General features: G+C 35.5%; 1 protein-coding gene across 4 annotated transcripts; it reads left to right on the top strand.

Annotated features, from left to right (window-relative positions):
• The first annotated feature begins 61 nt into the window (after positions 1-61).
• On the top strand, positions 62-20,175 carry LOC140746215 (uncharacterized). 4 transcript variants are annotated; one of them, XM_073078294.1, is made up of 12 exons: positions 63-284; positions 466-637; positions 905-1,102; positions 2,148-2,282; positions 3,465-3,532; positions 4,178-4,380; positions 5,300-5,395; positions 8,424-8,558; positions 11,210-11,320; positions 11,910-12,115; positions 18,790-18,884; positions 19,380-20,175. In XM_073078294.1, exons 1-12 carry the CDS (start codon positions 165-167, stop codon positions 19,428-19,430), a joined length of 1,590 nt encoding a protein of 529 aa, XP_072934395.1. In that variant the 5' UTR covers positions 63-164; the 3' UTR covers positions 19,431-20,175. The 4 variants fall into 4 exon arrangements, with proteins under 4 accessions (XP_072934378.1, XP_072934370.1, XP_072934387.1 ...); XM_073078277.1 differs by lacking the exons at positions 8,424-8,558; positions 18,790-18,884; positions 19,380-20,175 and adding exons at positions 9,518-9,652; positions 14,953-15,813 and having other exon boundaries at positions 62-284; XM_073078269.1 differs by lacking the exons at positions 18,790-18,884; positions 19,380-20,175 and adding an exon at positions 14,953-15,813 and having other exon boundaries at positions 62-284.
• The last annotated feature ends 3,251 nt before the right edge of the window (positions 20,176-23,426 follow it).

Genomic DNA, 23,426 nt, shown 5'->3' with positions numbered 1-23,426 from the left:
ATTGATTTCTGATGATAGTGACAGATCATGAAATGGAACGTCATTAATATCGACGCTAAAGTGCTGTCATGTTGGCAGTATCGGCAATATCCGGTTTTATTAAATGTCCAATTTTATTGGGATTTCGAGCAATTTAATGTATCATAGGGCTAATTTTAAGAAAGATGGATTGGCAGTTAACATGCCGAGTATGTCTGGAGACTGGAGATATGGTATCTTTGTTCGATTGGGATGAAAATAATGAACAGCTCGGTGACAAGTATACCTACTGTTGCGGCGTGGAGGTATGTAAAAATTGCCACTCAAAATGGTTGCGATGGCCACCCTATATATTTTTTCATACAATAATGTTGCTATATTGTCTTAATTGTAGCGATTTTGTGATTTTTTGCTGACATCCCAGAATTTTATAATTTTTTGGTAATACCAAAATTGAATTTGGCAAATCGTCAAATTTCGTTTCAGGTTACGAAAAACGATTCGTTACCGACGCTAATATGTCTGAATTGCGTAGATCGATTAACTTACGCTTACCAATTCAAACAACAATGTATTTCGTCGAACGATACTCTAAAAGAATGTTTGCAAGAATTTTTGAAAACCTCCGCATCCGTTTCTGCGGGGCGACCCGAAGCAGGTATTTTTTGTATTGTCTTATTATAATTATTAAGTATAATTATCGTGATTTATTGTGCATCAAATTAATCGTATAAAATTATTTTTTGTAATCGGCACATTTATGTTGCCCTTTCATTTAATTCAAATAATTATTTCGCCCTTTATTGTAAAATGCCCAGAATATCAGTACTTTTTACTTATTGAATCATAATATAGGTACTTATACAAAATACATTCAAATAAAATCCATTAGGATTTAATAACATACAAATACATATTATTACAGCATCGGGGACAGAAACAATAACCATAAAGCAGGAGAACGGCCTCCTCTTGCAATATGAGCTGCCCATTGAGCACGACCCTCAATCACAATGGACCCGGACCCTGATAAAAACACCCAGCACCTCGGTGGTGACAAAAGCACCGGGGCCGAGGAAACGAGGTCGCCCACGGAAATATCCTAATGAGCAGGGACAAATAGGTATAGTTTCGACTATTAAATATTGGTAAAAAAGCAAGTGTGTTACTATAAATGCAAGTAAAAAGTTACACTTCTTGACATATTTTTTAAATAAAAATAAGTGCATGTATCAATGCTGCTCGTATAAGTCTATTACTGTTATTTTTGCTTTGTAAATTTGTGTTTACATTCTTGCTAGTACCTGTGCAAGAATTTAAACACAAATTTACAAAGCAAAAATAACAGTAATAGACTTATACGAGCAGCACATTAGCATGTGATCCACCTGATGGTAAGTGGCTATTGCCACCCTTGGACATCTGTAATAGACCTTAGATAAGATTGAATTCATACCTGACGTTGGCCACAGATGCACTGTTTCCCCTGAAGTCTGAGCTGGAATACCTCAGAAGTTTGTCTCCCTTGCCACATCCTTCAAACCAGAACACAGCATCACTTAACATTGCTGTTATTAGTCAGAAATATGTGTGCAGTGATGCCACTGGACAGGAATCACAGAAGATTTTATTAGCTTCCACTAACAACAACTTATTAACTATCATATTGTATCCTATTAAAATATTGTATAGAAACATATGTTGTTTACAGTGGTCCTTGTCTGACATATTCAATGGCTAGATTTTTTTCTTTTATTTTATAAAACAGTAGTATCAAACAAGCATGCAGTCCACCTGATGGTAAGTGGCTGCCATTGCCACAGATGCATTGCCTCGGTTAAGTGTGACTTTATCACACGCTTCAAACCAGAACACAGTAGCCCTGAACACTTTTAAGCAAAAAGATGTTGTGGTGATACCTCTGGAGTCGAACCAAACAGGTTCTATCATATTTGAAATGGCTTAATGCCATATGAGCTAAACTAGGGTCACCACAATACCTAATGTAACATTGAGAAAATTATTTTGTTTTTACTATACAGATTTAATCCACACTTGGAGTCATTGAATTGCAGGATTAAACAGTATTTATTATAAGTCACGTATAAGGAAAATAAGAAATGATTGCTTATTACAAATGTTATATTATAAAACATTTTTTATTTTAGATTTATCTCCTTACCAGAGGAAAAAACCGGTATCCAAACCAAAGGAGCCCGTAGCTATTACCACCATGCTGGCTACCATGGATATGAAAGAAGAACCTCATGAGGAAGACGGACATTATGCTGCTGATAGCAATAGTAATGTTAAATTTTACATCATCTCAACCATTGACAACTAACAAAATTTAACATATGCTGTGCGCCCATGTGTTGTTATGCCGTGTGCGATAGTTACATTTATTTTATTGACACTTGAGCTACTAAGTCACTTTATCAGCTACTGCTTAGTCATTCAATTTCTTGTTTGAGCAACTAACAAGCAGTACATGTGCATAAGTTGGAAAGTTGAGTAATAGTTGCATAGACTAACGTTTTGTCGAGTAACTAAGCAATCACTTAAATAACTTTGAAGGTGATTTGAAGGTGGTAGAACCCTTTGTGGTTCGACTCCGGCGGCACCACCGCCACACCTATTTCTACCTAATAACAGCAGTGTTAGGCGCTGCTGTGTTCCGGTTTGAAGGGTGTGGTAAGGGAGACAGACTTTTCCGAGGCGTTCCAGCTTAGTCCTCAGGGGTAGCGGCGCATCTGTGGCCGACCTCAGGTAGGAATATCTAATCTTATCTGGGGTTGATTACAGATGTCCAAGGGCGGCAGTAGCCACTTACCATCAGGTGGACTGCATGCTCGTCTGCTACTCTTATATTATAAAAAAAAAAAAAAACTACCACTTGGTCATACTATTTGCTGTTTGAGTAACTGACCAGCGGTAAATCTAAATGAGTTGCATAGTTGAGGGACAGTTGCTTAGACTATTAATTTTTAAGTTAATCATCTCTCTCCCCTATCCAACGCACCTCTCCACGCCCATCTTAATTATCACTCACTTATTCGCTTACTGCTTGGATGATCAATTTGTTTGAGCAAGCGACAGATAATTTTTGATTTTAATTGAAAAATCTACAGTAGCCAAAGTAAGCAAAAATTCTTTTAGCTCCTGTTTTGATGTACACTGGTCCCTCGACTTTTATTAAATATTCATCGCATTTACATAAGTCTAAATTGCATATGAGGTGACCATGTTAGCCTTTAACAGTAATGCCTCTGTAATCTGCCTCAGATAGGTGGCGTTGATTACAAATGTCCATAGGTAGCAGTGTTCACTTAGTTTACGGTGGACTGCATGCTTGTATGAATTCCTAACCAATCTTATAAAGAAGTATATAGTTCTTTTGTATCTATTCTGTTTCACTTTCTTTTTTCATCTTCGATTTCCTTTCTGTCATTTTATCTCATACATATATTTTAAAAAATTTATAGCTTTTGATGACCCCGACTTTGAACCTGATGCTGAGGAGGTGGAGTCAGAGACAGAAATCAAAAAAGAGGTAAATATATAAATTCTTTACTCCTTATATGATCTACCATGTCTATCTATGTTAACACTACACGTGGCTCTCTTATTCGCAAATCATGTTGGTATATTTGTGATGCTTGTGATGACTACTTTCTAGTGTAGACCGTCTGTTTTATTCTTAGGTTAGACTATTAAAAAAATTATTAAAAGGATATTGGTGTCATATATTTAGACGTTGGCACATTTTCCATTGACGTTGGCAGACTTTTCCGAGGGGTTCCAGCTTAATCCTCAGGGGTAGCGGCGCATCTGTGGCCGACCTCAGGTAGGAATATCTAATCCTATCTGGGGTTGATTACAGATGTCCATGGCCGGCAGTAGCCACTTACCATGAGGTGGACTGCATGCTCGTCTGCTACTAAAAAAATTTAGAAATTATAGCATAGTCTCCACACCCACTTATTTTATTTACAGGCACCATATTGAAAAAATATATAACCTATGTCTCTTCCATGATTAAATAAATGCAATGACACCTTATATGTTAAATCTGTTCAGCTATTTAGGTTATAGGGCATGCCAAAGACATACAAACATATGCTAGAAAATATGACCCTCTTTCCAATTAGAAACGTAGATTGACTTGAATATTTTACTTACAAATTGTTAATTCCAGCCAGTAACACCAAGAAAGCGAGGTCGTCCACGAAAACATCCGCCCCGAGACAGTAAACCCAAAGACGAATCACCGGGCGAGGACGTACTCCTGAAGGAAACCATCCTGGCATTCTCCGAGCCCATACCGGACCACTTACTCAATCCTAAGCCTAAGAAAAGGAAGAAGCCAACGGAGCGCAAGAAATATATCTATGACAAAACGTGAGTTTAGATATGTTATTTTAAAATCATGGTTTCCTTATGGACTATTTTTTATAGTTAGACAATTTAATGTAGTTTAATCTCAATTCATTGATATTGTACATTGAAGTTGAAAGTGTTAGATAATTAAGTAACTTTATGTTAATAACATTCTTAAAAATTGCTTAATAAACTATGATATTAATTATAAATTTTTAATAACAGTTAATTTTCTATTATATGCATACCTTTTATATCATACTAGCTGACCCGGCAAACTTGGTACATCCTCAAAATCTATTTATCAAATATTTTTCATATAAAATATAGCCTGTGTTACTCGTGGATAACGTAGCTTTCGAATGGTGAAAGAATTTTTAAAATCGGTCCAGTAGTTTTTGAGCCTATTCATTACAATCAAACAAACAAACAAAGTTTTCCTCTTTATAATATTAGTATAGAAGTATAGATGAATTTTAAGACATCTTTGTGTCGTTTGCTGTCTTCAGCATTATATGATTTTAGATTAGACTAATGGTATCACGGAATTGAGAGTTTTAATTTCTTTACTGTTGATATTTCTATCCAATTGCATGGATCGTGGTCAGGGTGACACAATGGCAAAATCCATGCAAGACCAAGAACCAAGAACCAAGAAGAGCAAAAACCAAGACAGCATTATTAAACTCATAAGCTAGTACATAATATCTCATTGTGTATAATTAAAGAAAGAAAGAAAGAAAGAAACATTTATTTCGTAGTGGCACTACAATACAATAATAAAAAAGAAAATATTAGATAGATGAGCAAATAAAAAAAATACATAAAATAACAATTGTAATAAAATAAAGGTGATATCACATTATAAACGGCTTATATAGATGTAGTGCCCCATAAACGAAATAATCATTGTGATTTTAAATGTTTTCATTATTTACAGGCATATATGCGAGACCTGCGGAGCTTCGTTCACATCCAACGCGTCGTTGCAAGCGCACATCAGGCGGCATCTCGGCATTAAGCCCTTCGTCTGCAGGTATGTTAAACCTACTGAACATAAATATGTATTTGATATTAAGTTTTCAACGTATATAAAATATTTTAGTGGATAGCTAAAAATTAGGATGTATAACTTAAAGTTTTAATACAGTAGAACCTTGATTAACCGGACTAATTATTGTAGTTAGGCAGTCGGATAATCGAATATCCGGATAATAGAATGTATGAAGAACAGCCGGTTTTGTGTACGTGTAGTACATAATGTTATGTGTTTATTAAAAACAACTAAAACATATCACCGAAAATCAATGTTTATTAAGAAAGTAATAAAAGATACGCTTTCCAACATATAATGTTACCTACATGCATATTTTTTTAGATTATATAAATACATAATTGGCAGCGGTTGGTAATCCAGATAAAGTAGGTCCGGATAATTGAGTTTCTACTATATTGGAAAACATATTATATGAAAAATTTATTATTAAAATGAACATTAAGATTAATTTAAGTTCGGCAGGAGGTCTCCCTTTGCCAAAGAAATAAAACTTTTAAAGATATTTCGTATTAAAAAAGTAATTAATTTTTAATTATTAATTACAAAATATTGACTGAATTTTATGATGGAAAGCACAAAATATATTAAATATTTTCTCGTAGTAGTGTTATGATTAGTCTAGTGTGTCACCTCTGTGTTTGGATTAAGCTTGGGTGCGAGTGTTTTTAAAGACCGTTTTTAATAACCAATCCATCCAATGTTTTGCTATCAAAGGAAACTGACAAATTTCGATCTATGATAAGCAAAAACCTCGATGGTTTGATTGTTAATAATAGGCATAGAAATAATTCGTGATTTTGTCGCGTCGCTTTACTTTGGTTAATTTTTATCATAAGTAATAAGTAATATACATGTGACTGTAAGGACGCAAAGTCTGATTTAACTGCAGTATTTCCATTAAGCTACAATTAATGTAATCCGTTATATTATGTTTGAATTGTAATCTTATTATTAAATTGTTTATTTTCAAATATTTTTTTAAGAAGAGTATTGATGGATTTAAAAATCATGCATAGAACTGGATTGAAGGATTGAAAATCATCAATCCATCATGCATTTACTCCATTAATACATGAAGTATTTAAGATTTTGCGTTATTTTTACTATGTAATGGGGTACTCACGATATGCGGTTTTTAATTTTTTTATCATAGTCCGCTCTGAATAGAGAAATGAATCGCGTCGCCATAGTAAATTGTATGACTACACCTGCTCGCAACAACTTTAGAGCGGACTAGCAGTTTGGAAATAACTATACCAGTCATTCGACCTAGTTGCATGGATCGTGGTCACGGCGAAATCACATATCGTGTGTGTCCGTTACATAGTAAAATGTCTCAATTCCGCGACAATTTTAGTCTAAAATCAGATTTTGCGTTATAGTAGAGGATCCCAGTATAGGACGACCTTCACCGAGCTGGTTAATGGATGAAACATTTTTTATATCAAATTAAATATATCAAAAAGTATATTGTAAATGGGGTGACTAAAAAATTTCAGTCCAGAGTATGAGTAATTTGTTTTTCTTAAACATTTCCCTGGTTTCTATTAAGAACAATTACATACTAATCAAAAGTATGAAGCCTATATGATATGCAAATGTTAGGTTCACTATATTTTCTGTCACAGTCCTTGGTTAGGCCATCTTGTTTACCTGTCTATACTCGCTTACCTAAGGGTTATGAAAGGAAAAGAATAGTCAACCTAACATTTGCATATTCAATAGGCTTCATACTTTCGATTGGTATGTAATTTGTCCATAAACCAAACCAGTGAAATGTTTAAGTTTTTTTTTATTGTAAAAAAAATCATATTCTGGACTGAAATTTGTTAGACAACCCATTTGCAATATAATAATCGACATATTTAATTCGACTTAAAATACTTTTTCATCCATTAACCAGCTCGGTGAAGGTCGTCTTATATGGGGATCTTAGACCATAAGTTTAAAGTCACCCAGTATATTATATGCCACCTGCCCCCCATCTCGTGAGGTTCGCTAAGCGTATTCGCTATATTAAATGTTAATGACGCACCCGCACTCGCGCTGTTTTATTTAAAAAAACAATCAAAGTAAAAAAATATATCTCATTTTCATTTTTTTACTTGTTCGGTAAATAATATAATCTATTTTTGTGTTGCTAGGTTTTATTTTTATTTTTTGTTATTATTTCATTTTTTTTTATACATTCTATATACATGATATTTTTTTTTAGTAAATAATTAAATTATCAGAATTATAACCAAGTTTTCGTTTGGGTTTAATGTTTTTTTTTTAATGTATCTTAACATTAAACTCTCATACGATTTAAAGTTAATAGAAACATACCTTAAAATATGGCCACATTTGATTTTCCAGGCAAACAATTGCCTTATGCCACATAATATAAATATATTTCATGAGAATTGCAATAAAAATATAATTGAATTTTATTGTTTATTTGATGATCTGTTTTTTTTTTTCATTTATTTATCGTAAACATTCGATACAATCATCATTTTTTTCCGTATCTCTATTTATTTTAATTTATTTCCATTATTTCCCCTCTACCACGTACATATGTATAGTCCGCATCAAACTGCTAGTCCGCTCTGTAGTGTAGTCATACGATTCGCTATGGCGACGCGATTCATTTCTATATTCAGAGCGGACTATAGCCTGATTCATAATTAGGTGTCCAAAATGTAAACAAAGAAATGTCATTGTCCAAATACAATTACAGGTATTGCAAACCTTAACAAATTGTCAAGAAACAAAATCTTTAACAACTACACAACGAAATTGAGTTAATATAATTATTGGGAAATGTGAATTGATCTTAATTTATTTAGATTATTATTTTATTATCGTTGCATTACTTTAATATCGTCAAAAATAAGAAACTACCATTTGAAACTTATTTTCTTGATAGCTCAATACCTTCGTTTACATTTTGGACACCTGATTATGAATCGTACTAGCAGTTTGTCGCGGAGCATACTGACCTGAGTTGTGAACGTTTGAACAGCGTGTGCGGGTACGCGTGCGTGATGAACATGGAGCTGCGGCGGCACATGATGCGGCACACGGGCGTGCGGCCGTACAAGTGCCGCGTGTGCGACCGCCGCTTCGGCGACTTCGGCAGCCGGCAGAAGCACGAGAGGCGAGTGCGGGGGTGGTGGGGGCGGGGCGAGGGGGGGGGCGTTGGTGGGGGGTTAGGAGTGGGGGAAGTAAGGACCGAGTATGCGTCCGACGCATCGGTGATTGCGGCCACCGGCAGAAGCACGAGAGGCGAGTGTTGTGGCGGAGGTGGGGGTGGGGGGCAGTGGGGGTGGTGGTGATGTGGTAGCTGTTATGTTGGTGAAGTTGAGCGAGATGAGGGTGGCGTGGATGTGGTGGGGAAGTGTGGCGTGGTGTGGGGCAGTGTGGTTATAGGGTAGAATAGTTATTTTTATAAAGTTATTCGAGTTAAAAATATTGAATTATATAAATTAAATATAGCTTAGAAATAGAAAACGTATCATAGAATAAGAAAAATATTTACATGATGTATCGATAAGGGTCTATCCATATTATTGCTTTAGAAGGTCGGTTATATACAACTTTAAGACATATAATAAGTATGCTACTCTAAAGAAAGTGGGGGGGGGGGGATGAGGGAAGGGTAATTTTATTCTTACATATCAGCAACTATCATATTACCACACTACATCTCAAGTACGCAAGCAACGGCATATAGAATCGACTGTATAACGCGTGCGGTTTAGGAAATAAACTGTCAACTTAGAATGCTACACCCAGGGCGTCCAGTTCAAACACAAGAGGTGATACCAGTTGGTAAAAGGAGGAAAGTTTAAGTAGACAATAAAACATGATTAATTTTAATTCGAATACAAAATTGACTATTTGAGCCTGTTTAAGCTTTACTAAAATGTTTTGGACACACAATTTCAGTATTTCGAATAAAACGTGAACTTTCCTCTTATTGCCACTTAACAATATTATTATTACTGTCCGTCCGAAAGTCTGCTTACGGCCGAAGCCAAATTCGGCCGAAACTAAAGCCGAACTTTCGGTCGGACCGAAGCGTTGACCGAATATGAACATTGTGTTGTACGCCAGCGTGTGTGGTTACTCGTGTGTGATGAACGAGGCCCTCAAGCGTCACATGCTGCGACATACCGGCGAGCGGCCGTACAAGTGCCGCATATGCGACCGACGCTTCGGCGACTACGGCACTAGGCAGAAGCACGAGAGGTATGGAATCTTCTGTACATTTTTTTTTGTTAACGAGGGGGAAACCTTCAAAAGGTACCCGGTGACGTGGGAGCGACACAGGGTTATGTGGGACTCTTACCGCAATTAAACCCCCCCCCGGCGGCCGCCCTCGGCGCTGCATAGAGGATAAGGAGATCTCTTACGGAACGCGACCGGAGTTGTCTTAGCGCGGTGCTCCGTCGGGCTCCGACCAGGTGAGCTTGACGCTCGCCACACCGTCTGGTGCGTACGACGATATGCGACCACACATACCGCCGTCCTTCCCGGGGTCGCTGTTCGGGCGGTTAGAGCTCCCACTCTTGCCGCCCGCAACCCCGGAAGCTCCCTTTTAGTCGCTTCTTACGACGGGCAGTGAATACCGTAGCCCTATTCTGGCCCCGAAACTACAGGGAAATCTGTATTTTATATGGGTTAGTTACAAGTGCCGCATATGCGACCGACGCTTCGGCGACTACGGCACTAGGCAGAAGCACGAGAGGTATGGGAATTTCTTCTGTACTTTAGGTATATGGGTTAGTTACAAGTGTCGCATATGCGACCGTCGCTTCGACGACTACGGCACTAGGCAGAAGCACGAGAGGTACGGGAATTTCTTCTGTACTTTAGGTATATCGGTTAGTTACAAGTGTCGCATATGCGACCGTCGCTTCGACGACTACGGCACTAGGCAGAAGCACGAGAGGTACGGGAATTTCTTCTGTACTTTAGGTATATCGGTTAGTTACAAGTGCCGCATATGCGACCGTCGCTTCGACGACTACGGCACTAGGCAGAAGCACGAGAGGTACGGGAATTTCTTCTGTACTTTAGGTATATCGGTTAGTTACAAGTGCCGCATATGCGACCGTCGCTTCGACGACTACGGCACTAGGCAGAAGCACGAGAGGTATGGGAATTTGGTCTCTACTGGGAGTAGGTAAGTGCTAATTTTGGGTAATGAAATCCGTGTGCGAGCAGCTTCATAAGTTTCTCACATACATACAACATACTGGGGAAAATTCGGTGACTGTAACAGCAGATTTTTGAAAGGTAATTTTTCCGTGCCGGCAGATGCCCTCAGCCCTATGAGATGGAGTCGTAAGGGAGATAATAGTACTGACTGCCGTGTATATAATGTAGCTTTTCGCGGCTCGGCCGCAGATTTTTCAAAGGGTCCTAAGATGATAGAACCCTTTGTGGTTCGACACGATGTAGGTATCACAACCGCACCTATTTATGCCTAATAATAGCATTATTCAGTGTTGTTTTCTGTAGGGTGGGGTAAAGGAGTCACTTATCCGTAATTCATACTTAGTCCTAATATTATTTAGAGTTTATTACAGATGTCAATATTACATTAAAATAATCTTAAACGAGGTTCAAATCCATAGAGTTTGAATGCATCTTTACTCGTAGCAGAATTGTTAGAAATACTAGCCTATTTTAAAGTCATTATGGATGTCTGTGATCTCTTATAATCAGGTTGACTCATTTACTCGGTAAATTTCTTGAAAAAATATATTTTGGACAGACATTTTAATATATGTATGTTTACAGGTTACACATGGGCCTCCGTCCGTACCAGTGTTCGCTGTGCGGCAAGTCATTCACGTATTCGTACGTGCTCGCCAATCATATGCTCACACACACTGGAGAGAAGAAATATTCGTGAGTAATACATCTTAAGTTATTCGTTGACTTTGTCTAATAGAGGTGGATAAAAAAATTGAGAAATATCGGATTGTGGAGGCTTAGAAATAGGATTCCGGTTTTACCCATTGAGTAGAGAACCCTAAGAAAATGTTTTTGGTATTCTGTATTTGGCTTGTCTGTCTTATACCCATACATACTATCATGTAGAGATACTATCATGTAGAGATCGTAGAGTAAGAGTAATTTACCACACGTGTATGTGTACTTGTAAGTCAAAGATTAGTAAAGATACTTCGTCGCCTTGAAATTGAATGAAGCCACAAACGGCTTATTAGTAAGTTCTTTTATTTTTAATTCTTGACAAATAAAAACATTTTTAGAGAAAACTTACGAATAAATAACTAATACTGCGTAATTAACATAATAAATAAATAATTATTTCAAATATTTTAGGAACATTTTAGCACGGAGACGTGGCAAAACTTTTTTACGCAACTATTTCAATTCTCAAAACTGGGTACATTTTTTTTGTTAGGAGTGAGTAATCTTCACTAATTTATGGTGTAAGTGTACTTTTTATTAAATACTGCTATACAATTTCCAGCTGCGCCCCATGCAACAAGAAGTTCACAAAGGCCCACCACCTGAAGTATCACAACAAAGTCCACCACAAGGAGGTGTACCTTCAGCAGCAGCTGGAGCAAGAAGCCAAGAAGATTAGACAGCATCTGAACATCTCCAACTTAACTGGAGTCATCTCGGGCCAGATCGTTGATGGAACCTTGCAACTTATACAGGCGCCGTCTGAAGGTATTGTGGCCTATAACCATTTTGTACTGACCATAGATAAGTATAGATACCTCACCGCCTTGTAATTAAAGGAAGCCATTAAACGGCTTAAACGGCGTACAATTCTGCCATTTAATGGCTGTCATGGTGTAATTTACGCGGAACATGCCGACATGCGCAGTTTTCGAAGAAAAAGTGCGGAGAAAAATCGTTAATGATCTAAAATCTAAATTTTTTAAATATTTTTCAAACACGAAAATAGATGACAGTGACAATTTCAATTGTCAAAACTGGTAACATTTTCTTGTTAGGAGTGAGTAATCATTACTAATCTATGGTACTGACAGATACTTTTCTGAGACATTCCAGCTTAGTCGTCAGGTAGCGGCGCTTTGTGGCCGACCTCAGGTAAGAATCTAATCCTATCTGGGGTTGATTACAGATGTCCATGACCGGCAGTAGCTACGTACCATAAGGTGGACTGCATGCTCGTTTGCTATTCCTATATTATGGAAAAAAAAGATCCATTCTGAAAAGAGATCCGTGCCCAGCAATGGAGCAGAAATGGATTGGTTGATGACGACTGCTAGATTACATAGTATACCCTTTTAGGTTCAGATATTTCTACGGTCGGAATGTTATGGCATGGACCTCCTAAAGACAGGTGAAAAAAATCTCATTAAAGTCGACGATGCATTAGCGACGCCTCGGGTGTTGCAAATATCAATAATATGTGACTATTTTCATCGGGTAACCCACCTGGCTTATAGTTAGCTTATACTAATCAAAATATTATGTTCTTAAGCGAAGTTTGAACTTTTATAACACCATCGCTCCCCTTAGTTTTTATTTATTCTTGTCAACGTTACACAAATTGTGTCGCTTAAAAAGAATGGGCAAGCTTCCTCAAGTACCTCCGGCGGCCTTGTGGTTTGTTCTCAGAGAGCAGTCATTTTAATTTGAGCGAATGAGTAAGAAATCATTCTCACAAATGAGTGAATGTTTTCTGAATAATTTTGAGTTTTTGTTTGGAGGATTTTTTTTGTATTCCGCGGAATGTTTTATTTCATGTAATTACTAGATTTTTCGTTTTATAATAGTAATATTAATTGCAAGAATTTTATTTATTAAGTTACTTTTGATATATATGCTTGAAGTAAAGCTAAAAAGCCGAAATCCTTTTTATAGCAAAGTTACTTTGATTAACATACTAATTATTTACGATGTACTTGTGATAATGTGATGTAAATGTAAAAGAAAACTATGATACGAGAAATTTTCAAAAAACTCCAATGTTAATGCATGATGGAATGAAAAGGTTTCGCGTTGCTTTGCGATTTCTGTTTCTTTTTATTGTTTCTGTGATAAGTGTGTTATTTTTAAGTTATGATGGTTGTTTAATCATTATTGCTTTCAAAGGTGGTATAATAGTCGAAACAGTACAACACATATTTCTACCATATAACTGCAGCAGCGAGGGCCTCTTTCCTGTCACACAGATCACCCACATGCGAGAATTAAAACACTAAAGTACTCTTAGTACGAGTTTTTACGTTTGCTCGAAAAAATCGAAAGTAAAATTGCGCAGTATAAGTTCAAAAAACGAAACAATAACTCTATCAAAGTAATATTAAAAATGTAAAAATAATTGCATGTGTAAAATTTGTGTGTAAAATTGTATTTGTAAAATTGAATTATATTACAGACTATTCCGTTTTATAAAACTCAATGCGAAATTTTAGTTTGGGTACGGTCCACGGGGGCGCTGTATGTCCGAATACATAAACGGTGAGCGTTTTCGAGCAAACTTAAAAACTCTTAATAAAAGTACAGTAGTGGTAAAATATAGCTCGATCAAGGAGGCATCACCGCCACACCTGTGTCTAGCGTAAAGCAGTTCTTGCGCTTCAGTGGTAGGGTGCGGATATCGGCTGAATTACATATAAGGCGAGTCAGGATTTTAACGCTAGTGTGATCGCCTTCTGGTAGAACCTCTTTTCTGCGGTAGTGACCATTTACCATCAAGCAGACTGTGTTTTTTTTACCCCTATAATCTTATAAGAAAGATTAAGTGCTGCTATGTTTTGGCTCGGAAGATGGAATGAGGGATCATACAAGGTGTTTTAACGTTTAGGTGAATTGCATGTTCGTGTGTTATTTAATTTTATAAAAGTGGTCTGTCTACGTTTTATAAAAATTACTACGTCACACCGATTTCATGCTACTTTGAAGACATATTGTTCAAAGAAGTAAAAGAAGATAATTATTTTTAAGGGAAGGATGGGCGTGATTGATAGTGGTTAAATAATCTGTGAAGTTACAAAAATATTTAAGTACATAAGTGTGTTTTTTCCACTTGTTGTGGGTAAGTGATATGTATTTTTTTCTAAGTCATTTTTAATGTTATCTTAGCCCCCATCCACATCTACAGACATAGAACGTGTCATGTCAGACACAATAGTGGTTTTCTATACAAAATTTTGACAGGCATGATCCGTGTTTGACATGTTACGTGTCTATGATGCATTATAAGTAGTTCTTGTGTGTATATATGTAGTTTCAACATATTATGTAGAAATCAGATACTGTAGTTGAGTCTTCTTATTGGGTTTCGGTTTTTTAGTATTTCATTATAATAGTACAAATCATAGTAGATAACTCTTTTTTTATTAGATAACTTTGTAATGCTAAATGTAATGTAATATTGCCGCTTAGATAATACGTATGAAAAAATGTAATTCACATAGAGTACAGAAGGAACTTCACGTGACTATTATATAAATGGTTCCTATACACTTAACATTTGTATAACTCTACCAAAATCAGTTATAATTAATAAATTCTATATTTTATTTCAGTGTTGGAATTGATGAGGAAACGAGAAAGAAGGTTGATGTTGCGTAGGAAACTACAGCGTAAGAGGTACGCTGAGCTCAAAGCGAATCCAGAATTGTACGAGGAAGCTAGAGCGAGAGAGAAGATACGATACGATCAAAGGAAGAAGATGGGGCAACTAGCGTCTATACGAGAGAAGAGCAAAGAAGAGCAGGAGAAACAGAGGGAGAGGTGGCGGGAGTCCGGCGAACGGTACAGAGAGAAGAAGCGAGCGGAGAAGGAGCCGAAGGATATTAATATTATTGTTGTCGATAGCGAGTTTGAAGAAGAATGAATGTCCATGTGTTTAAACTTAGTAATAGGGTTCACGCACAAGAATTGTAATTATTACAAACTAAAAAATATCACATATTAGCAAAATTATTGGTAAAAAATGATACGACACGACACACATTGTATTGTACCTAAATATTTTGTTCTTTGCGGAATTTACAATATTTAAAAGGGTAAAGTTGACGTTGATTTTATTTGTATATTCAAAAATTAGTTCTCATTATTTTTCCTACATGCACCTAAAGAAGTAAAACTTCGAAAATGAGGCGAGCGCGTGAATAGAATAATTTGTCTAATGAATGAGTGAAGGACATTTAATTTGAATGCGAGTGAATGAAAGACGTACTAAAGGGTAACATTGAATACGATCAGATGAACATGGGGCAGCTAGCGTCGATACGAGAGAAGAGCAAAGAAGAGCAGGAGAGGCAGAGGGAGAGGTGGCGGGAGTCCGGCGAACGGTACAGGGAGAAGAAGCGAGCGGAGAGGGAGCCGAAGGTTATTAATATTATTGTTGTGGATAGCGAGTTTGAAGACGAATGAATGTATAATGTGGTAAAGAAAAGAATATGTGTACTTTATTTACGGATCAAACAAGTTACACTTCTCTGGCGTGTTTAAAAAAAAAAGAGTGCATGTACCAATGTGTACACGCGCAATGTGTATATATATATATATATATATATACAGGGTGAATTTTTAAAACGGGCCTTCAGGGCCAAATCCGAAACTATAAGGTTTAGCGAAAAATGCTCAAAGGAGTTACGAGGCCGATTTTGATAAAAACTAAAACTGCATCATTAGTTTTTTAAAATATCTTTTTCCCTAGCCGGGAATCGAACGAGTTCATTTTAAAAAAAATTACACCCTCTATATTATTCCACCATCTGATAGTGTCGCTTATAAGGATCAAATTCTGGAAAGTAATGTTATGTGACAAATTAAAGGAAAAGGAAAATTTTGAAGAAAATACATATTTTTCCATACATTGCCATACTAATCCTTAAGGATTATACATAACAAATGATTTATGTGTAATTCTTTAGAAATATACGTAAGTCATACCATTGAAGAATTTGTTGGTTAATCAACTAATTATTCGATGTCATAACCGTGACATACGGCTTAGTATGAGAAAGTAATAGTTTGGCAAGTAAATTACCGCCGTTTTTAGGATTTATTTTTTAATAAAAATAGATAAGTGATTAAATAATAAATTGTTATTGTTTGTTGTTTATAACTACATTTCAACAGCAAATATAATTTTCTATATCTCTTTGTTTAGTTATCACTCGGATTTGACTCGAAAAAGACATTCTCGCAAATTGACAATTTTACATCTGTATTAAACGAAACTCCGCCCAGAGCAAGTTAAATCTATTATAATGGTCCTAAAAGTAACCTTAACTAAGTCGGACATAAAAATATAAATTCTTGAAGAACAAAACGTCCATTTCGAATGATTTGAAACATTGAGCCAAAAAATTGTTAATACGCGAAATGTTTAAATTGATGAATGGCGGGAACTTAACTGCCAAATTAATATAAAAAAATATGTATTTTCTTAAAATTGAGGCTTTTCCTTTAGTTTGTCATTTATCATTACTTCCCAGATTTTGATCCTTATAAGCAACACTATCAGATAGTGGAATAATATAGAGGGTGTATTTTTTTTTCAAAATGAACTCGTTCGATTCCCGGCTAGGGAAAAAGTTATTTTAAAAAAGTAATGATGCAGTTTTAGTTTTTATCTAAATCAGCCTCGTAACTCCTTTCAGCATTTTTCGCTAATACTTATAGTTTCGGATTTGGCCCTGAAGGCCCGTTTTAAAAATTCACCCTGTATATATATATATATATATATATTGATTTAGTTATTCAGTCAATATGTTTGTAATTATTTTTATATTTTATTCTATATTTTATTTGTACTGATCTTGCTTGCAGACTTATTGTCGGATTTTCTTTATTGCACAAAAGTGAAGTAATATAAAATATTTAGTCGTTCAAGTCTATCGACGTTGTGTACGACATAATGGGATAATAGATTTAATCCGTAAATAAAATTATTATTATTATGAATCAGGCTATAAAAAATGAACCGTTAAATATCTGTGACCGACCTAAGGGCCAAATCCACTACTAGGACTAGGACATGAATCCTATCTGGTGTTCATGATATAAGTTAGTGCTTTTATATTTTTGGTTGCAAAATTGTTACGAATTTGTTTGAATGGAATATGGTGTAAGTGGATAAAATCCGAATTTAAAACATTACAATAATAAACTACAGGGATCGAGATTAAAACATAAATATAATATAATAATTCGCCGTTATTTTTTTATTACAGTCTAAGAACCCGTGTTGGAATTATTAAGACACGAAAGTGAAATCCTGGGAATTTTGGTGCAAGAAAAAAGTGTATCTGAACGGCACGGTGTTTATATTTTTTTGAAAAGTTATATTTTGCAGAAAATTTATATGAATTTATTATGATAAGTATGTAATTAGCCAATAAGAAAACAAAAAGCGGATCCAATTACTTATTTATATAATTGTTACTTCATACTTTATCCGCATGATACTTTACAATTTTATATATATCTTGAAACTATTTTATATTCATGAGTTGTGCTGAAGTACGAATATTGCTGCTTATTTAATATAACTATTATGATACAAAGTATTTGTTTTATTTTCCCACAGTTTCAGGTATACGTCCGCGCCAAACTTCTGGTCCGCTCTGAAGTTGTTGCGCGCAGGTTTAGTTAGCATATACTCCGTAACGTAAGGGCACACTAACGCAGCTATGTCCTCGCGGGCGAGAGCGGGCAGTGGAAGGTGCCGGGGCCACACTGTCTTCGTTCCGCTGATATCTACAATTTGCTGTTGCGACGCGACTCGTTTCTATATTCAGAGCGGTCTAGAAGTTTGGCGCGGACTTTACCTTTCTAAGCGCATATCACCATAGTTCTATGCGTACACCTTCCATAGTATTAACCTTAAGTATGCTTGTTCTTACTCTTCGCGGTGCCCAAAGTAATAATTTTTGTTAGAAGGATTCCCAACATATATAAACCTAAACACTATGAAATAGTTGCGGGCCAAATTAAAGCCATTTAAAGAAGTCGCGCGCCGTAACTTAATAAAAGTTTTATATAGCGAGCACAAATTATTGTGTAGCTTCAGCTTAATGAAGTTGAGAAAAAAGAAAGTCAACTTATGCGAATGCTCAGTGCCGTCCGGCGGAAGAAACTGCCCCCGGACGGCACTTGTGAGGGCGGCAAAGGTTTATAATAACTGTATTAAATATATTTATATATGTATATTTAAATGTATGTATAGTAATGTGTATGTATGTGTGGAAGTGGTGATGTTAAGAGTTAACTTACCGCAAATAAACAAATTGTAGCTTTTTTTGTCGACCCATAGAGGGCGGCAAATTTCACTTCCAGCCCGTGCGTTTCGAAGTAATTTGAACCCACCCTACGTCACTAAAGTAAAGATTGTTTATTAATTGTCTCAGATGGCGAACAAGACGCTGGTATGCAGGTAGTTGAAGAGGACCACGTGGACAGCGAGGACAAGGAAACCGATAGAGCCGTCGCCGGAATGGAAGGGGTATGTTTGTTTTCAATTCGATTTTGGACGTTATTAAAATTATACTTTCGGTGCGTCAACTCAACACAGAGAAGTATGTTAAATGATTTTTGTAAAGGAAATAATAATATTTCATAATTATTAATTTATAGGCGATACGATATGAGTTCCAATGTATTATGCAATATATAACAATCATTTTGTAATATATTTTTTTTAGTATTTTTACTTGCGCATCTTGTTAATTATTTACTTTATAATAAGTATATATGTCAAAGAAGTACGTCTAACTTCTTACGTGCGGTGCGTACGTAAAATTTGTACATTGAAAATAAATAATTTTATATGAACAATTGAGTTATATACATATAATAATTTGATAAAGAAAGGTATTCCTAATTCCACAAGCGAACATTTCATGTAGCTGAATTCCACGGAAATATATATATAGACATTTTAGCCCCAAAAAAAATAAAGACAGTTTTCATTATTTCTAATAAATTATTTCTTTTTCAGGTCGTCCTAGACACGGAATTTGCGATCGAAGATGATGAGAAGTCGCAATAAAAAATTAAAAATAATATAAATAATCAAGTATGGTACATTTCAAAGTATAGCCAATCAATGAATTACATTTTAAAATTTTTAATAATTCTATACAATCTTCTCGAATATATTTTGAGATACAAATACAGTGGACCCGTAGTAATCCGACAAACATTTCGCAGGACAGTGTTGGACTATCGAATTTGTCGGATTATAGGGTACTGCCTCATAAGACCCCCTATAGTCCGTTTTTTACGAAAGAGTACCTTGTAATCCGACAAATTACAGATTCAATGATAAGTTTCTATATTTTATATACATACTAGCTGACCCGGCAAACGTTGTGTTGCCATATAAATAAAAAAATGTTAAGGGTGAACAACCCTTATCACTTACGGGTTTGAAAAATAGATAGAATATTTGAAAATCAACAACTACTTACGAATTAAAAAATAATTAAAAAAAAACCTTTTCCCACGGACTAAATTGTGAATCTAAACCATTCTCAAGTCCCATTGAACACACACAACAAATTTCATCAAAATCAGTCCAGTCGTTTAGGAGGAGTTCAGTGACATACACACGCACATAAGAAATATATATATATATATATATAAAGATGTATATGTATGTATGTGCTCGGAAGTACAAATCATACTTCATTATTTATGTCAAATTTAGTAAATTAACACAATAGAGTACCTACATAAGTATTATTATAAAATTAACGTCATTAATGCTATGGAAATTACAAAAAATATTATGATTTTTTTTTAAATACATATGTAATAAATAAATAGACCATGTCTGATTACAGGGGTGACGGATTAGACAAGGGCTGGATTACCGCGGGTCTACTGTAGTAGTACTTCGTAACGTGTAAATATTTTTCCAAAATATACAATTCACGGAATTTACGACAGAATTTTTAATAGAGCAATGTATTAACGCTTCGGACACATAAATGTAGAAAAATGTATGTTCTTTCATATTACACTATTATATTAGACACATTTAAATGACATTTTCAAATTAAATACATAAGATTTGCACAATTCATCTCAGTAATTAAATGTTTTGGGTTAGTATGCGTTTAAGATATTTTTTTACATATCGATATATGTATTAATAGTAATATTAAAGAAGCACTGGAGATGTGGTCGTTAGGTAATCAACCCCAAATTGGAGTTCTGTATTAGATGAAGGTGGTAGAATCCTTTGTGGTGCTGCTGTGTTCTGGTTTGAAGGGTGTGGTAAGGGAGACATACTTCTCCGAGGCGTTCCAGCTTAGTCCTCTGGGATAGCGACGCATCTGTGGCCGAGCTTAGGTATAGTAATCAAATCTTGCCTTGGTTAATAATGAATGTCGATGGGCCGCAGTAGCCACTTACCAACAGGTGGATTGCATGCCCGTTTGCAACTCCTATATTATAAACATATTGAAGACTAAATTGGACTCCATTACCCTTCAATTTTTATTCCGACAACTTTTTTCTGTGCGTGTGGCGATTTTAGGTAAGAGATTATATTTTTACGTTAATTTAATTAAATGACTGCTTGGTACACAGAAAGTTTGTCGGACTATAGAACAACGTAGCGTAGTAGAACACTAAGTAGCGATGGCGCCTCTGGAGTCGACCACGAAGGGTCACATCACCTTCATAATCTTGTATAATATTTACGGCCTTTTACTGTAAGTATTAGTAATTTTAATCACGATGTAATTGTAATGTATTATAATCAGTCCGATGCCGCATCCACAAGCTTGTAAAACCTCGACAAACCGTCACAAATTCATATGTGTGGATAAAATATTTGACTTACTATGTGTACCAAATTGTTTGACAAATTAAGCCCTGAGTTTGTAGAGGTTTGCATATTGCAAATGCCAAGTGTGTGGACACGGTATTTGATTTGAATTTTAGTAAATGTTACATGAACAGTATGCAATAACTAGATATATTATTATGAATATTGCACGTATTATCTTTTACGAGGTATATAATATTTGTAATTAAGGGTGTCTCTATGAGGGGCACAAGAAATGTAGTTTTCCCCTCCCTTACGGATCTATCCCGTGACGTCACATTTTTAGTATATCTGCACTCTACATCTAGAATCTAGAATTATATTGTGGGTAACCTGCAATAAATAAATATATATGTGTATTTTTTATATCTGTCTGAACGTAGATCGAACCACCATCATATCATATCATATGATAATATTACTAATACCCACATAACATCAAAGAATCAATTTCCTCAAACTCTGGTCCCAAATTGAAGGATTAAATAAATATCATTAAACTATCACTATTATGTATAAATTAAAACTTATTTTTAACGACTTTTTTATTATTTTATGTAAATGTTATTTCGATGGTAATGTCCCTTCCTATTCCTAATGTGACGTAATATAGTGGATGTGGACGTATTGTTTAGTTTAATGTATGTTACGCTTAGTACCTAGGTACATAGTTGTTTATGGTATAAAAATAAAGACATCATGGAATATAATTATTGCGTTTTATTTATTTGCACTCCTAAAATCATGATTTTCCCAATAAGTTGTGTTCTTTATTACTTACAAGTGGAGCGGCGGGAATATCAATAATTTGCTTTTACCTATGACCCGTGATATGTAAGATTACATCCTTTTATTAACACCCTTTTATATAATATGGGATTAGCAAACGAACAGTTCACCTGATGGGTAAGTGGCTACTGCCGCCCATGGATATCTATAATCTCAACCCCAGAAGATTAGATTTCTACAGATGTTTGCTACAGATGCGCCGCTACCTTGAGGACTAAGCTGGAACGCCTCAGAAAAGTGACACTTACCACCCTTCAAACTAGAATACAGTAGGGTTGAACACTGCTGTTATTCGACAGGAATAGGTGTGGTAGCGCCATCGGTGTCTAAACAAACAAAGATTTCTAAAACTTCAATTTATTGTTGTATACTATATAAGAAAGAAAGTATGTAAATTTTACCACCTGTGTAACTATATACCTACACACATCGATATACTAATCAAATCAAATCAAATCAAATTTTTTTATTCAAAATAGGTTCTTTACAGATCACTTTTTGAATGTCAAAGCAACTACCACCACTTCACAAGGTGTTTCGTTATGGAGAAGAAGCGGCGAAAGAAACTCCATAACACATCTTTTAAAAAAAAAATGTTTTTGACAATGTTAACTTAACGTAATGGTACATGTGGAGCTGGAGCTAATTCAGACCACACCGTTTTGTCAGTCAAATAATCACTTACTTTATAGTACGCTTTTTTACATAGCGTTAGTTTAACGACATGTTTAAACTTTTTTTCTGTGAGATTCAAAATGTGGTCGGGTATTTTATTGTAGTAGCGAATACAGTTGCCCACGAAAGATCTAGCCACCTTACATAATCTATGTTTAGGAATTGCTAATTTATTTCTATTTCTGGTATTAAAGTTATGGTGGTTACTATTTTTTTCAAACATATCAGTGTGTTTTCTTACATACATAATATTTTCATAAATGTATTGACTATGCACCGTCAATATATTAATAGTGGGAAACAGTTCTCTTAGGGACACACCACGCCGCAGACTATATATTGACCTTATTGCTCTTTTTTGAATAGTAAATATAGAGTCTATGTCAGCAGCACTGCCCCACAGTAGAATGCCATAAGACATAATGCTGTGAAAGTAACTGAAATAGACAAGTCTGGCAGTGGGTATGTCTGTTAACTGTCTAATTCTTCTGACTGCAAAAGCTGCAGTACTAAGTCTGCTGGACAAAGCAGAGATGTGGGGACCCCACTGGAGTTTAGAATCAATGGTAATCCCCAAGAAAACAGTTTCATTGACGAATTGCAAAGTCTCACCATTTAGAGCGACATTCATCCCCGTACTCCTTACATTTGGTAGCACAAATTTAATACATTTAGTTTTATTAGAATTTAAGAGTAGGTTGTTTGCATCAAACCAGTTCTGAATCAAGCAAAGAGTTTCATTAA

Source organism: Epargyreus clarus, unplaced genomic scaffold, assembly GCF_041222505.1.
Source record: "Epargyreus clarus isolate Ecla_fem2 unplaced genomic scaffold, WU_Ecla_fem_2.2 ptg000002l, whole genome shotgun sequence".
Lineage (NCBI taxonomy): Eukaryota > Metazoa > Arthropoda > Insecta > Lepidoptera > Hesperiidae > Epargyreus > Epargyreus clarus.
Note: the sequence above shows the minus strand (reverse complement) of the source record. Positions and strands in the feature narration are given on the sequence as shown.